At 45.0% G+C, this 15,769-nt stretch overlaps 1 protein-coding gene across 2 annotated transcripts in view; it reads right to left on the bottom strand.

Annotated features, from left to right (window-relative positions):
• Positions 1-13,668, bottom strand: part of ATP8A2 (ATPase phospholipid transporting 8A2) — a 442,872-nt gene extending 429,204 nt beyond the window's left edge. For both annotated transcript variants that reach the window (XM_065895899.1, XM_065895900.1), the window contains exon 1: positions 13,532-13,668. In XM_065895899.1, coding sequence (XP_065751971.1) covers positions 13,532-13,632 — 101 coding nt within the window. In that variant the 5' untranslated portion in view covers positions 13,633-13,668. The remainder of the gene's footprint in view (positions 1-13,531) is intronic.
• Between the last annotated feature and the right edge of the window lie 2,101 nt (positions 13,669-15,769).

Below are 15,769 nucleotides of genomic sequence, written 5' to 3'. Positions count from 1 at the left end.
CTGCTCCTGGAATTCCTTTTCTAAGAGGCTGAGGGTGTGAGCCAGAAAGCAGAGGGGAACTAGCTGATCCAGGCCTGGATAACACATGTGATCCCTAAGTCATCACCTGCACCCAAACCCACCAAAAAACTAAAGCAAAATGGGAAAAGAGACAAGTCACCAACGCCTTGCTTTTCCATCATATCCCCAACGGCAGCTCAGTGACTGGTGTGTCCTAGAGACTAAAAATAAATTTGCCAAATGAACACATTTTAAACTTCAGCTGATAGAAATGACCAAGGGTGCCAGCTATCACATTAAATCCCAAAGGCACCTGCATTTGAGGACAGACAACAATATGTTAAGTCTGAAGAACTGACATTAAAAGCATTTAACTCAGCGCCCCCCTTTCAGGAGTACTTTATATATAAAAGCAAAACATAAAAAGCACACAAAACACAAATTTCTGAGGCTTAAGTAACTGCTTTGGGGGTTCGGTTCTGTTCAATAAGCAGTTAAGTAGGAAGGGAAATCTTAGAACAACATGTGAAGCCAATTCCTATTTTCTGTTCAGTTCTGACCTTCACCTGTGGAAGAAAGTCATTCAGTGCAGTGCTGCGGGGCTGGGAGTGGGCTGGACAGCCAAGGGGGTGGGAGATGTGCGACAAGAAGGGCACTCTTCTTAAGAGATGTGGGACCCTCCTGTGTAAACCACAGTGGAAAAGTATATATACATGTATAACTGAGTCACTTTGCCGTACGGCAGAAATTAACACATTGTAAATCAACTATACTTCAATAATATATTTTTAAAAAGAGAGACGTGAGACCCAAATCTTAAAAGACCGAAAGGCTTTAGCAAGGAAGGAGAAAGCACTCCAGGGAAAGCGCGTGATTAAAGGCCCAGGGAGCACCTCGCTGCAGCCAGAACACAGGATGAGAAGGAACAGGGGGAGATGGACCGGGAATCCAAGGGTAGCACAGCCTTGCATACCTTACTGAAGACGTAACACAAGTAGAAATGGTCCCTGGATGAAGAATCCCAGAGCCTTCACTGTTCTAGAAAAATAACCCCCTGGAAGGGAAATGGTTGAGGGGTGGGGGTCACCGTAACAAGTGGAGAAAGAGAGCCTGAACCGGGGCAGGAGAAACCACCTGCTTGACAAGGCAGGTCTGGTTAAAGCCCATGCCCAATCCCACCAAGCTTCTTCCCCAGCCTTCAATTCTCCATCCTGGTCCAGGAATATCCCAACTTTCCCAGGACCATTAGGGGAAAATGGGTAAAGTCGACGGGAGAAATAGGGAAGAAAATAAGTCATCTGAGTTTCCTTTAAACTTTTATACCTATTTTGAAAAATGGGGCTTTTTTGTACCATGGGACACAGCAAGACGTAAGATCAAGCACAGAAGAATCAAAGGATGGAGACGCCATAAAAACAAAGACAGCTTGATAGAGTCCTGAAACTCCTGACAATGGTGGAGAATTACTATTTCAAAGGGCAGTAAGAAGATTACAGGAGGCGTCCGGAGTAGACAGATTCAGAGAGACAGGAAATAGAACAGTGGGGGTCAGGGGGAGTGTGGGTGGGGAGGCTGGAGGGATAGAAAGTCTTAGTTTGGGAAGAGGAAGAGTCCTGGCGATTGTGTGCACCATGACGTGAGTGTACTTGACCCTACTGAACCGAATACTTAAAATAATGAGGATGGTAAATTTTATGTTACGTGTATTTGGCGCAATTAAAAAGAAAAAAGGGAAAGAAAAAAAGCGATAGGCCTACATGACATATTATGAAGGACCGGAGAGGCAATATCCATGTTGCATCACGTTCGGGACCATTTTCACACTTGGAGCCTCATGTGATCACAAGAAACCTTCAAGGAAATGTGCTTCCCATCTGACAAATGAGGAAATGCAGGAAATTACTGGCACAGGTCATTCAGCCAGAAATCAGGAGAGCCAAGACCTACAGACCAGATTTGCTTCGCCCACTTTACTTCACTTTGATTGCCTTTCCTCCTCGAGCTATTCAAAAAAAAAAAAAGTTTACACTGCTAGTTTTTTCTGTTACTGTTTTTCCAGTAAGTACTTAGTAATTTAAAATTCTCTGTGATAACCTCAGGCAAACACTAAAAGTAAATCTTAAAAGTCAGGTTTAAGCAAAACGAAAATGTTTGTGTTTGTTCCTTACATCCACTCAGCCTACTCAATGCGCACATTATTTTTTAATCTCTACTAACACAACACCAAACCTGGTGGGTTTTTTGTTTTTCTTTATAAACTCAAGTGATTATATACAAAGTTTAGTAGAAAGTTATTGCCAGACATACTATCTAAAATGCAAATGACGGGAACATCAAAATTCAAAAGGCACTCAGTCAGACACTGTTTAGTGTTTTCTGCATATTAATTCAGTAATTATGCATATTAATTAATTAATCCTCACAATAATCCCGTGACATACGCACTGCAGGACGGGTGACAATAGGATCGCCTTCGACAAAATCACCACGTGCTAGTTTCCAACAGAAATCAGGGCCCCAGCCCAGACCAAATAAACAGATTTTTCTTATGCAATGTAAGGTTTTTTAAAAAAATGATCTATATATCCTGGTCTCTCCAACCATGCGACAGGAAATGGGAAGCGCAATATGGCCTGTGGAGTGCAAGCGTGAAGTGACCATCGGCACTGACGGTCACTTGCAAAAATTCCACAAAAATGCATTTGATCATTTATGGGCTACATCAACCTGGCAAAAAGGTTTTAGAGACAATTCACTTTTTTTAAATTTTATTTTACTGAAGTATACTTGACTTACAATGCTAATTTCTGCTGAAGAGCAAAGTGATTCAGTTACACATATATGTTGATATATTCTTTTTCATATTCTTTTCTATTATGGTTTGTAGGATATTAAATACAGTTCTCTGTGCTGTACAGGAAGACCTTGTTGTTTATCCATTCTATATACAATAGTCGGTACCTGCTAACCCCAAACTCCCAATCCATCTCTCCCCGACCCCCTGCCCCCTCAGTCAGCAACTATCTTCAAAGTCTTACTAAGCAGAGAACACATGTCAGACGTTACAACAAAGCTCTATCACTCAACTACTGCTCTATTCATTACGTTATCAACATTACTATTCCACGGACATATGTGGACCCATTTTTAGGCCGTTCTAATTTTTTAAATACCCGATGTATTTCAAAAAGTAAACAGCATATGAGTTTCTCAAAAAGCCTAGTCTTTCTTACTGTATTCATTTTTTCTAATTGTAGTATCTCAAAATATCAAAATTCATGAGGTCCTTTAGCCCAACAGTTCAAAAGAACACGCAATGCATAACTGATTTATCTTCAGCTGCTAGGTGAGAAAACATACTTGGCTGTGAAGAACATTAATATCTGCGAACTATTTATATAGAAAGTATTATGATTTAAAACTTAACTGAGCTAACTTTCTTATAAAGCAATCCACTATTCCCAAATCCTTAAACATCAGGGGTTGGTTTCTATAAAACATATTTTATTCCATAGCAAACAATATCACAGATAACTTCTCCAACCCTCAATGGAGACAGATGTTCCTTTGTAGGCAAATGACTTATAAGCATTAAGTGAGCATTTCGGGCGTATGTGCGTGTGTGTGTATGTGTGTGCGTGTGTGTGCGGGCGCGTGCAGAATGGAGGAAGGAGATTGGTAAAGACATCAGAAGGAATCTCCCATGATGTTTTCTTTGGCCTTGGAGTTTCCCAACTTCATAATATTGACAATACTGGGCTTACAAACATGGTTGACCCACGTCAAGACCTCCATACGGAGAATAACTACGTATATACGCGCACACACACTCGCTCCTGTCCTTAAAATTATTTCTCCTGCAACATCTAAGGAAACATAGTGAACAAAACTTTACTGAAATCCTAGTGGCAGCTGTCCAGCAGAACAGTAACACTGACAGAAGTCAATGTTTCTGTTTGCCCTTCTGCCATAGTCATTTATGAGGTAATTCAATTTATTCTGATCTATCAACCCTAGAATGATTAATGATTTGGAAAGGTAACATGAAACATTAACAGGAGGCAGTTGTAACAGAGACGGAATACTGGGGAAGTAAATATGACAGTACTCAGCCTATATAGCCTTACTGTTTTCAAATAAAGAGCTCTATTTTTAAATTGTCAGAGCTTGGTAACACATTTCATATGCTAGACAATACTTCTGAAACCTCCACTCTTTACAGGAGCAGAAATAAAGGAGCCATTTTTTGATTGGATAACTTAAGGAATATTCCTTTATATAACTGCATCAGCCAGAAGGGTCCCGGAAACAATGTAACGCTGTCACCTGCCCCTTTAAAAGCCTTCCTCTCTGCAGCTAACTCACCTCCAGGAGCCTGGAAAGGCACACACGTGGCTGGTAGACCTTCCGCCCTTCGCACGCGCCTCCCCCATGCCTGGATGCCCTCCCGACGTGAGCCACTACTCACCTCCAACCCAGCTCACTGGTCATCTACCGTCAGCTTCACCCACACCCACTCTGCCGCTGGCCTGCCCTGCAGAGCCATGACCCACGCCCAGCCCCGGAGCATCACTCTTGACAGTCGGGGGCTGACGTGCTTCCCTAGCACAGACCAGCGCAGGCTTGGAAACGGTGCTCCAGCCTCCTTACTGTCATGCGTCTCAGTGCTGCTGAGGCCTAAGGTCAAGGTCAGACTGGGTCGGACCACACAGGTTTTCTCCAAAGAAAAGAATCTAGAGCAGGTGCTTCTACCCTGGGGTGTAGGAGAAAGGTATCAGAGCTTATACGTACATGTACCTCCAAAAAGTTAGCTTCAATAACCTTTACTGAATGCCCCAAGACCCTCCGTAACACAGCTGAAGGAGAAGCGCCCTAACAGTGGGGGTCAGGGGATGCTGTGGACTGAACTGTGTCCCCTGAAAATCCCTATGTCGAAGCCCTCACCCCACCCGCATCCCCCGTGACGGTATTGGAGATGGCGCCTTTGGGAGGTGATTAAGTTGAGATGGGGTCATGAGGGTGGGGCCCCCATGATGGCATTAGTGCCCTCACAGGAAGGGACACCACACAGCTTGGTGTCTCTCTCTCTCTCTCTCTCTCTCTCCTCACCACGTGAGAAGGTGGTGGTATGCAAGCCAGGAAGAGGGTCCTCACCAGAACTTGACCATGCTGGCACCCTCCATCTTGGACTTCCAGCCTCTAGAACTATGAGAAAATGCATCTCTGTTGTTTAAACCCCCAGGCTATGGTATTTTGTCCTGGCAGCTTAAGTGACTAAGGGAGCAACAAAGGTGCCCTCCCCTGGCCGTTCTCTCAGCTTATTACCGCATGTTTCAGTGTCTGCATCCAGCTAGGTGCGCTTGTCAACTAGACTAACTCTCCCAAAAAGAACAAGTGGCCTCAGAAACATGCAATGGACTTCCCCGGTGGCGCAGTGGATATGAATCCAGATGCCAATGCAGGGGACATGAGTTCGAGCCCTGGGCCGGGAAGATCCCACATGCCGCGGAGCAACTAAGCCCATGCTCCACAACTACTGAGCCTGCGTGCCACAACTACTGAGCCCATGAGCCACAACTACTGAAGCCTGCGCACCTAGAGCCCGTGCTCCGCAACAAGAAGCCCGCGCACCACAACAAAGAGTAGCCCTTGCTCATTGCAACGAGAGAAAGCCTGCTCGCAGCAAAGAAGACCTAACGCAACAGCCAAAAAAAAAGAACCACGCAATGAAGCAAACCGCGTTTTGAAAATAATAAACGAATGACAAGCAAATAAACAGTACAACTGGCACCTTTAGGAAATAAAAGCTCTTCAAAATCATTTTTCCAGGTTAAATGTTAGGATAATTTAATTAAATCTGATAAATCAGCCGAAAATATTCAAAAATCAAGAAAGTTACCAACAATATGGATTGACATCCATAATTCTTAACTGAGAATCTTGGTAAATACGTATTGGGTCTTCAGATAATGATAGTAATACATATAGACAGATAGTTAAATAGACATATTCCAGGTTCAGGGTAAAAAGTTTTACTGATGGGACATGTGATCAAAAATATCTGGAGACCACTGATGTGGCTGTAGAGCTTATGTGACAGAGCGAGGCCCTCTCCCCAGCTGTCAGCTTGTCTCAGGCAGGTCTGAAAGCCCCAGCCAGCCAAACCTCTCCAGGAGCCTATGGAGGACAAATACTGAAGATACAGAGAATAATCCCTCTGAAGGACCAACCATAACATCCCAAACTCAACCCCAAATCCTTTCCTAACTACATCTAATTTAAAACATAGGTAAGGGCATCTAAAAGCCTACAGTTTGAGTTCTGAAGAGCTGGTGTTCATTTAGGAGAAAAGGGCAGATCAGCATTTAGATGATCAAAGCCAACCTCATGGATTTCAGGAAATTTCTTTGTAAAACCTCCCTCCCTCCCAACAATGGTCAGACCTCCCCTTTTGTTCTCACGAGGCATTGTCCCTCTTGAAAGGGTTGCTGATTAGCATTTCTGAGTAAGCTTCTGCTGTCTGTTGAGTGACTCAGCCAGAAGTAGCAGAATCAACACTTAGACGCTACTTTCTAGATAACTACACAAAAGCTCACATGACTGAACTCTGACCGCAGAATTTTCTGCAGCCCACGGTTCTACTTTTTCAACTTCGACACAACTAGATCGGACGTTTGCAAACAGACCCTACTGTTGCCAGCTAAGGGGATGCTGCCTTCCCATCTGATCGGCACCGTGGATATGTGAAGATACTGGCCACCATCCCTCCAAACACACATCTGTCCCCAGTAAGGATCCAACATCGCCCAAAGCATCCAACAGAAAGGCAAGAGTTGAGCACTTAGTTCCTATTCTCCCGGATACTTCTGGTTTTTAGTGTATTTTTACTTTGACATAAGTTGATGCTCACAGAAGAGTCGCAAACATAGTACAGAGTTGCCATAAACCTTCACCCAGGCCCCCCACAAAGTCAGTATCTCCTATCACCTTAGAATCATGATCAAAACTAATTTAATGAGATTGGCACGATACTACCCCAACTACAGAGTTCAAAATTCACCAGTGTTACATATATACAATGGAATACGACTCGGCCATGAAAAAGAACAAAATAATGCCATTTGCAGCAACACAGTTGCAAGTAGACGCTATCGTACTAAGTGAGGTCAGTCAGACTCACAGACATAGAGAACAGACTTGTGGTTGCCGGGCGAGGGGTGGAGGGCTGGATCGGGAGTTTGGGATCAGCAGATGCAAACTATTACGTAGAGAACGGATAAACAACAAGGTCCTACTGTATATAGCACAGGGAACTATATTCAACAACCATCATGGAAAAGAATATGAAAAAGAACGTATATATGTGTATAACTGAATCACTTTGCTGGACAGCAGAAATTAACACAACACTGTAAATCAACTATACTTCAAGTTAAAAAATAAGTTCAGTGTTTCCTCCAATGTACCTTTTCTGTGCCAAGATCTGATTTAGAACTGATACTGCGTGTAGCTGTCACATCGCCCTAGTCGTCTCCAATTCTGGTTAATTTTAACTTGTGTTTTTCACAAATCCTGATGCTTAATTCTTTTTATCAGTAAGAGTCAGAAGCGCTCAAGTTCACAGAAGACAGGTTGTAAGAGTTAAACAGAATCTGGGACTAGGGGAGGGGAAAATAAGTAACTGACTAGAACTCAAACCCAACCCCTTCGCCTGTTTCTATAAATGGGAATGGCACAGACATTTCTTTAGTCAAATTCAAAATCTGCACCAGATCTACCCATACAAGGGTCAACTCGATGAAGCAATCACCCATCCAAGTCGGTTCTCCTAGACATTTGCTGTTCCCTTAGAAACATCAAATACAAACTGGCCCAAGGCTGACATGCTTTTGTTTCTAAAAATACTACATTTCAAGAAAGCTCAAGCATGTCATAGTTACCTGAAATAAACAGTGCCAAAGGCCCCCGATTTGAATGCTTTTATCTGCAAAATGCCTCAAAAGCCTTGTCCAGTGGTGCAAACCCGATAAGCGTTCTAATTACAAGCACCTTCTGTGGCCTTACTTGCTACTGGCATGTATAAGAGTAAGGATTCCTGATATGCTGTGACATCCATGTTCAGAAAATATAGGATAGGAGTGCTTGGTTTGGAGATTAACCAAGTATATGCCTTGAAATTAAAAACAGCTAATGCTAACTATGTGAAGAGATTATATGTTAATTAGGTTGACTGTAGTATTTTGCTATGTGTATGAAACCATCATGTTGTATGCCTTAAGAACATACAAGTTTTATTCAAAATATAAACAGATCGATGAAAAACAGCATAAATGGAAGAAAATCTTGAGGCCGTTTTAAAGTAGGCAAATGGAATGCTTTCAACATCATCAACTATTCTTGATAAGGATTTTATATACCTTCACCTTTGCCAAACTTGACAAGGATGACTGTCTCACATGAGATCTATAAACCTTGGTTTTTAAGACAACGATCTGTAGGCGAATCAAAAGGAAGTTACGATTGTTACCGGTATCTTGGTATGGTTTCTCTGTTAAACTGTAAGCACCTTAAGTGTGGTGACCAGATCCTACCTAAATTCTGCGGCTTTAGCCGTTTAGAGAGAATCGCTCATCCTCGCAGCCCTCCATGATCTTAGATCTGGTACCATATACAAACATTTACCACCGCTATTCGGGTACAAACTGCTTTCGAAGATGACTTTGTTCTCTTCACTCCGTAAAAGGAAAATCTCCTCTTAGGCATCAGGATCCCACCCTAATATTATGAAACCGTGATGCTATTAAACCTACCACCCAGTGCTCAATTCCCCTCTCTATAAAGGCAAAATTCTCCTCCAAACTTATCCTGACAAAATCAGCAAACTATCCCTATGAAGCAAATTTCTCTTAAGGCAAAGCAACTTTTAGCAATGCAATAGCTGGACAAAGCTCGAGTTAGCGCTTTAATGAAGATTTTCGCCATCTTTAACTCCCACCTGAAATGAATGACTCATTCAAATCTGAGTGTCCGGAAACATTCCTAACTTGCTCTGAAGGCCTCATTTCAAATACTGGAGAAAACCGTTTGACAGCCTTGAAACTCACTGTTTTAAATGGCATGCTCGATAGTCACATAAAAAGACTGCACGTGCCTGATCCTGATGACATAAATATTGCCCATTCCTCTGATCAGGAAATCACTTCAAGGTATTTTCCAGAAGAAAAATTGTATAACTTGAAACATCTTTTAAAATTTAGATACACAAAATTAATTATTCACCACCAGGTTCCGCTAAATAGCAAGCTTTCTATAAGCTTTTAATACTTAACTTAAAATGCTTAAAGGGAAATGGTAGCGTTCATATGAAATGTCCAGAACAGGAAAATCTACAGAGATAGAAAGTGGATTAGTGGTTGCTTCGGGCCGGGGAGGAGGGGATGGGGAGATGTCAGCTAAGGGGTACAGAGTTTCCTCTGGAAGCGATAAAATGTACAACCATCACCACAACTTTAGAACAACCCTGAATATAGTAAAAGCCACTGAACTGTATCCTTTAGATGGGTGAATTATATGGTATGTGAATTATTTCTCAATAAAGCTGTTACCTTTTAAAGATGTGATTGTACACTTGAGAAAAAAGGAATCTTGTCAAGTAGACATATACACAATCTTTCACGTGTAGATGTAATAATTACACTGTAAAATCTAGTCACTGCTGGATGATTGAAGACAGTTACTGTCTTCACAGTTAAGGTCCTAGAAGATCAATGCCTAGGAGAAAAAGACCATGTTCTATTTCTCTATGATTTTGATAATCCAAATTCATTGGCTTCAATAATGGAAAACTTCAACATACCACAGCTTCAGATCAAACGCTGGTGTTACCTGCAGTGTCAAGAACAAGGTTTAGAGAGACATCCATTGACGTGGCACAAACCCTTCCAGAATTTCAAGGAATTGCTTGGAATTGGAGTCACCATGTCTGGCATTCCTGGGGCTGCCAAAGCCAGTTAATCCTGGCAGTGACCTTCTCACTCCCACTCGCCTGGTGGAGCCTCCTTCTTGGATGGACACACCAGTCCAGACGTTAACCCCGGACCACCCATCGCTGCCCTGAATTGTACCATGCTGCCCCTTCACCAACCTCCCCGAACACACAACCACCACATCCCGCCTTGGCGAACTCCAACCCCTTCCGTGAAGTCAAGACACCAGTTGCCCGTGAAGGCAGTCACATAGCAACTGCCACCACCATGAGGTTCCATGCCAGAGATGGCCTCGGGTGGGGAGGGTAAGTGCGAGAGCTCGGTTCCAGGGAGGGCCAGCCTGCAGACGTGCAGGGCATGAGATACACCAGACACCCCCACTCCATGGACCAGCGTGAGCCCCATCTGTCCCACGTGGTCCCTTCTTTTCAAAAGCCTCAGTTTAGATGCAAGCTATCTGGGATCAACACTCCATATGCCCCAGCTTCCGGGAAAAACCATTAATGTTTTCCCAAGAAAAACTATATTAAGAAAAATAACTCCTTTATCAACTCCCTTTAATGAAAATACTCCTTTGAGTAGCTTTATCAACTTTCAACAAACAGTCATGACAAAGACAAAAAGCCTTATGTTTTTAAAAAAATCAGTATTTAATAGAACGATTTCAGCGATATTCAAGTGCTGAAACAATATTGTTCAACATTTTGTAAAATCTTTAAACTATATGCCAAGAAGCTTTAAAATCGATTCTTGAATGAACTACGAGTCACATTACCATTGATAGTTCCTAATTAAATATACAGTGGAGGTAAAGTGAGTATTGGAAGACCATTTTCTAGAACAGCCGGCACCATACTTTAATTTCTTAGAGCCTATTCGGTATACTCTGAAACCTATGCTCACAGAATTTTAAGATTTAACATATTTAACTAATTCAATTATACACTCACATACAAGGCTTTAAATGGGATGGTTTGTGTCTACCTACTTTCTTCCTAGCCAACCCACGGTATACTCCCACTTAGCCCTCCCCCACCCCCAAGAGTACAAATGAAACTGTATAACAGGCAGCCGCTGGAAATCTCTTTGATTAATAATAAAAATCAGTTTCAAAAGTCAATGTGAGTCTTCAGATATAGGGAACAAACTTATGGTTACCAAAAGGGAGGGGTGGGATAAATTAGCAGTGTTTTATACACTACTATATATAAAACGGATCCAACAAGGACCTACTGTACAGCACAGGGAACTATATTCAATATCTTGTAATAACCTATAATGGAAAAGAGTCTGAAAAAGGATTTATATATATATATAGATGTATAACTGAATCACTTTGCTGTACACGGGAAACTAACACAACATTGTACATAAACTACACTCCAATAAAAAATAAATTAAAAAATTTTTAAAGCCAACGTGAGTCTTAATTACAGAACAGGTTGTGAGGCCTCGCTACCAAGGCTTTTAAAAATCTTCACCTTCCAGGGGAACTAGAGAATTCAGACAAAAAACAAAGACCCCTATTTCATTCTCCCAGCTTTAAGCATGCACAAATGGATACCGAAATTAATAGGAACTAAGCAAAAATACTACTTGAAAATATCTTAAGGTCACACATGAGAAAGTCTAAGGAAATGGAGCTATAATGTCAGTGCCGGATTGCAGACGGTTTAAGTATATTTCACAGAGTTGTGTATCCATCACCCCAATGAAACCCCGTGTACATTACAGTCATTCCTCTTTTCCCAACCTACTCCTCAGCCCTAGAAGCCACTAATCTTATGTCTCCGTAGATTTCCCTCCTCTGGGTATTTCATATAAATACAATCATACAGGAGGCCTATTACTGGCTTCTCCTAGCATAATGTGTTCAAAGTTAATTCATGTTGTAGAAGTGCGTTCTTTTTTGTGGCCAAATGATATTCCACTGTATGGCCGTACCACGGTTTATTTACTCACTTGTCAGTCAACAGACATTTGGACGGTTTCCACTTTTACCTACTGTCATAATGCTGCTAGGGACTTCTATACCAGTTTCTGTGTGGACATACGTCTTCATTTCTCTTGGGTAGACACACCTCGAATTTCTGGATCATATGTAACTTTACATTTAACCTTTTAAGAAACAAACTGTCTTGCAAAGCAGCTGCACCATTTTTCATTCCCATCAGCAATGTAGGACGGTTCCCATTTCTGCACATCCTCGCCAACACCTGCTACTGTCTTTCTGATTAGAGCTATCCCAGTGAGTGAAGCGGGAACTCGCGCTTGAGGCTCTGTATCTTAAACCAAGCCCGCTCAGCCTTGAATTCGGTCTCAGCTATTCTTCCAAGCTACACGCTTAAGTATTAAATAGGCCCCAACGGTCATTCTTAAAACCCAAAATAGAGCCATCCAGGATAATCTAACACTCTTTTAATAAATGAAAGCGTCACTTCTGCATAGTATATGCACCATTGTTTTATCCCAAATCCTATCAAGCTACAATAATGTCCAACAGCCAGGCCTTTCTGAAGAAAGATGTCAGGCTAAGCTCAAGTGCTACGGCTGCAGAGGAACACTTAACACGTAACAAAGCTTTAGCTGGCGCTTTCACAAAGGAGCCCTGGCCTGGTTTGTCAATAAGCCGTACGTAACCCGACCAATCACTTACCTTCTCTACACCTGAGCATGGTGTTCTGAGCCACTCACAGAACTACATCCTCTGAAGTCACTCCCAGAGATAAAGTTGTCTAAGCCTGAAAGTTTAATGAAATTTGCAAACATGCTAACTCACATGCCTAAAAGACCTAGCTTTGCACAGCAGAAAGACTTTGGGTTTAGTAGTCAGGCAAGCTAAGTTCTATTTCCAGCTATGCCATTTAGTAGCTAAATGGCCATATTTAACATCCTTCTCCGTCAGTCTCCTCATCTGAAGGTAAGACTGCCTTCTTCAAGGGGTTCTGAGGTTTTATAAAGCCAATGTAGCTAAAGCATCCAAGAGAGCGGCCGGCAAAAAGCAGACGTTTACATGTTAGCGTCCATCCGTCTTCCCGCTAACTCTGGGCAAAGTTTCCCAGGAAATAAAGCCCTCTTAACAAATGTCCTGGGCATTGAGAGCCGAATGTGAGTTCTTGTGACCGGAGGGATTCCAGTATAAAGCGCTTCTCCACATTACAGTCGGTAACTTGTTAAGGAGAGCTATCAGTTGGCTTAAAACAGGACTGGGGAATTCTTGGAAGGGCACTCAGGGATGAAGAGACGAGAAACCTCATTTTTGCCAGGGACGGAAGCCTAAAAACGTCCTCCGGGCTCACAGCCAGCCTGAGCACAGAACCAACGCAAAAGAGAGAAAGGTACGAGCTATATTCCCATGACCCGATTGGAAACGCGGGTGTAGACTGCCAGGCTTGAGGGGGAGGGGAGTGGAGGGGGCTGGCGACAGCAGAGAGGGGCGGGGGGGCTGGCCAGGTGCGTGGTAAAGCCCAGGAGAGGAAGCCGAGCCACATCCCAGCTGTGAATTAACCGCTTCCTGCGACTCTCGGCTGGCTGCCGCCTCCTACCTGATCCGGTTGTCACGGAATCTGTTGAGATGCGGTTGGTTGAGGTAAATGGTGCGGGCTGGTGCGTCCAGCTGGTCCCCAACAGACGTGGCCCGGGACATCTCATCATCTGCCTTCTTGTAGCCCGAAGAAGAACGAACAGGTCCTGCGGAGAAGAGGCGCGGTCAGAAAGCAGAACACAAAGAAGTCACGCCCGACACAGGCAGCAGCACGGGCGGGCGGGCGGGCGGGGACCAGCTGGAAAGGATGCTCCGGGCGACGCGCCGCAGCTGTACCTCGGCGGCCCCTGGAGACGCGCACAGCTTGTCGGCCCCGCCCCGCCCCGCCCGCGCCGGTCCCCAGCGCTGAGGAGCCCCTCCCGGGGGTGGAAACCTCGGCCCTCCCGCCCCTCGCCCCGCCCCTCCCTCCCCTCCCCCCTCCCCGGCCAGCCGGCCTGGGCGCGGGGAGTGCAGTCCCCGCGGGGGTGGCGAGGGGCGCACCCCGGCAGGTAGGGCCACGTGGGCCGAGCAGATGCGGGGAGCAGAGGCCAGAGCCTCCCCTCCCCGGGGCGAGCTCCCCCTCCAGGCCCAGGGACTGAATTCCCGAGCTAGGCTTTCCCGGCTTCTTTGCGCTCAGGAACGGAGAGACACAGCAAGGGGGTGTGCCCTGCATTCGGCCGCCAGAGAGGACGGTGGAAGACACCTCTGTGCTCCAGAATGAAATTCCAGACCTCAGTGCAGAGGGCTGGTCCCCTGGTTTCGGGAACGAACCAGCAGCTTTTCTCCCCCGACGCGCCTGGCGACCTGAGAGCAGAGTCCCGCCCATCCCCGCTCGCGGGCGCGACGTGAGCCTTCATCCAGGGCTTCTGTGGTTAAGACCCAAGCCAGTCTATCTCCTTAAGATGCGATTTCAGTCCTAGAGCCGAGCCTCTCTTGGGCTAAAGCTCCCCATAACCTTCACTTGAGGAGGGGTCGGCAGGGACAACGATGACACACCCAATATGTCTGCCCAGGTGCACACCCCTCCACACACACACCCCTCCAAATACAAGACAGGGTCCCTCACTGCACGGGGCCACCCACCTCGCGATTTGACCTTGGGGTGGGGGCGGGGCCCTGACGTCAAGGCCCACAGAAAAATAAGTGCCCTACAGATGACAGTCTTCTCTGCTTTTCCTTAAATTGCATCTGCCCTAATACCTGCCGCACTTTCCACCTATGAAAGAAACAGGTGTTGCCTATAACTTAGGAAACGGGCATCTCACTTCAGTAAACAGCCACTTCATAGCTACAAAGCACGTTCAGAAACATTTTGAAAGAGACAGCTTTGGCTATGGAAGTATGTCATCTTTTTTAAAGTGGTTAGAATCCTATTATAATCCTCATCCTAAGAAAAGGACACCCAAATATCAAACTGGGTACTGAGAGCTGCTGTGCTGTCGTGAGATGTGCGCACAGCCGGGCCCCTGGTCACAGACCAGGCGCAAGTCTCAGTACACGACCGCAGCCTCAGACCCTGTCCTCCAGCCTCCGCTCTCCGGGGTCCCTCTGCTCCGCCTCTGCTTATCCACAGGGGCAGCAGAGGGCAGCAGGTCCTTGGAGACTGGCTGGCCCGGGAGCCGCCGGAGCAAGCTGGTTTTAAAGCATTTGCTGATTTAATGCCGACGGGATAGTTCCTAAGCCAGCCTGAATCAAAGCGCTGCTTTCCGCTCTGCTCACTCATCCCACTTTGCTCTCCTCCACAGCTTTATCATCATTACCTGACACTATTTATGGTCTGTCTTCCCAAGTCCAAGAGCAAAAGCTCCAGGGCAGCGGAGACATGTTCTGTTCAATGCAGTGACCTCAGCGCCCAGAACAGTGCCTGGCACACGGCGGGCACTCATAGTCGCTGGCTGAGTAAGTCCCTTTTACTTCAGTCTAATAAAAGGTCGATTTGAATCCTCCAGGCAGGGATGCAGTGACCTGCACCGAGGGCTCAGACCCGTGACCCTACTGTGGACAAAACGGTTCACTGCCAGGTGCCAGGTTCACTGCCAGGTGCTCGGTGGCTCTCAACTCTGCACATCATCACCGAGAAAGCACTCAAAATTTACTAGTTCCTGGGCCCAGCCTTGACCAATTCTGACGCTTTTCTTTTCAAAGCTCCTCAAGGGACACAAACGGGCAGTCATAACTGAGAATCCCTTGTAAGAGGCAGCCGAGAACACAAGCAAAAAAGAGCTGGCTCCTGCTCTCAAAAACATTAACCAGGGCTTCC

The sequence above is a fragment of the Phocoena phocoena genome, chromosome 18 (genome assembly GCF_963924675.1).
Source record: "Phocoena phocoena chromosome 18, mPhoPho1.1, whole genome shotgun sequence".
Lineage (NCBI taxonomy): Eukaryota > Metazoa > Chordata > Mammalia > Artiodactyla > Phocoenidae > Phocoena > Phocoena phocoena.
Note: the sequence above shows the minus strand (reverse complement) of the source record. Positions and strands in the feature narration are given on the sequence as shown.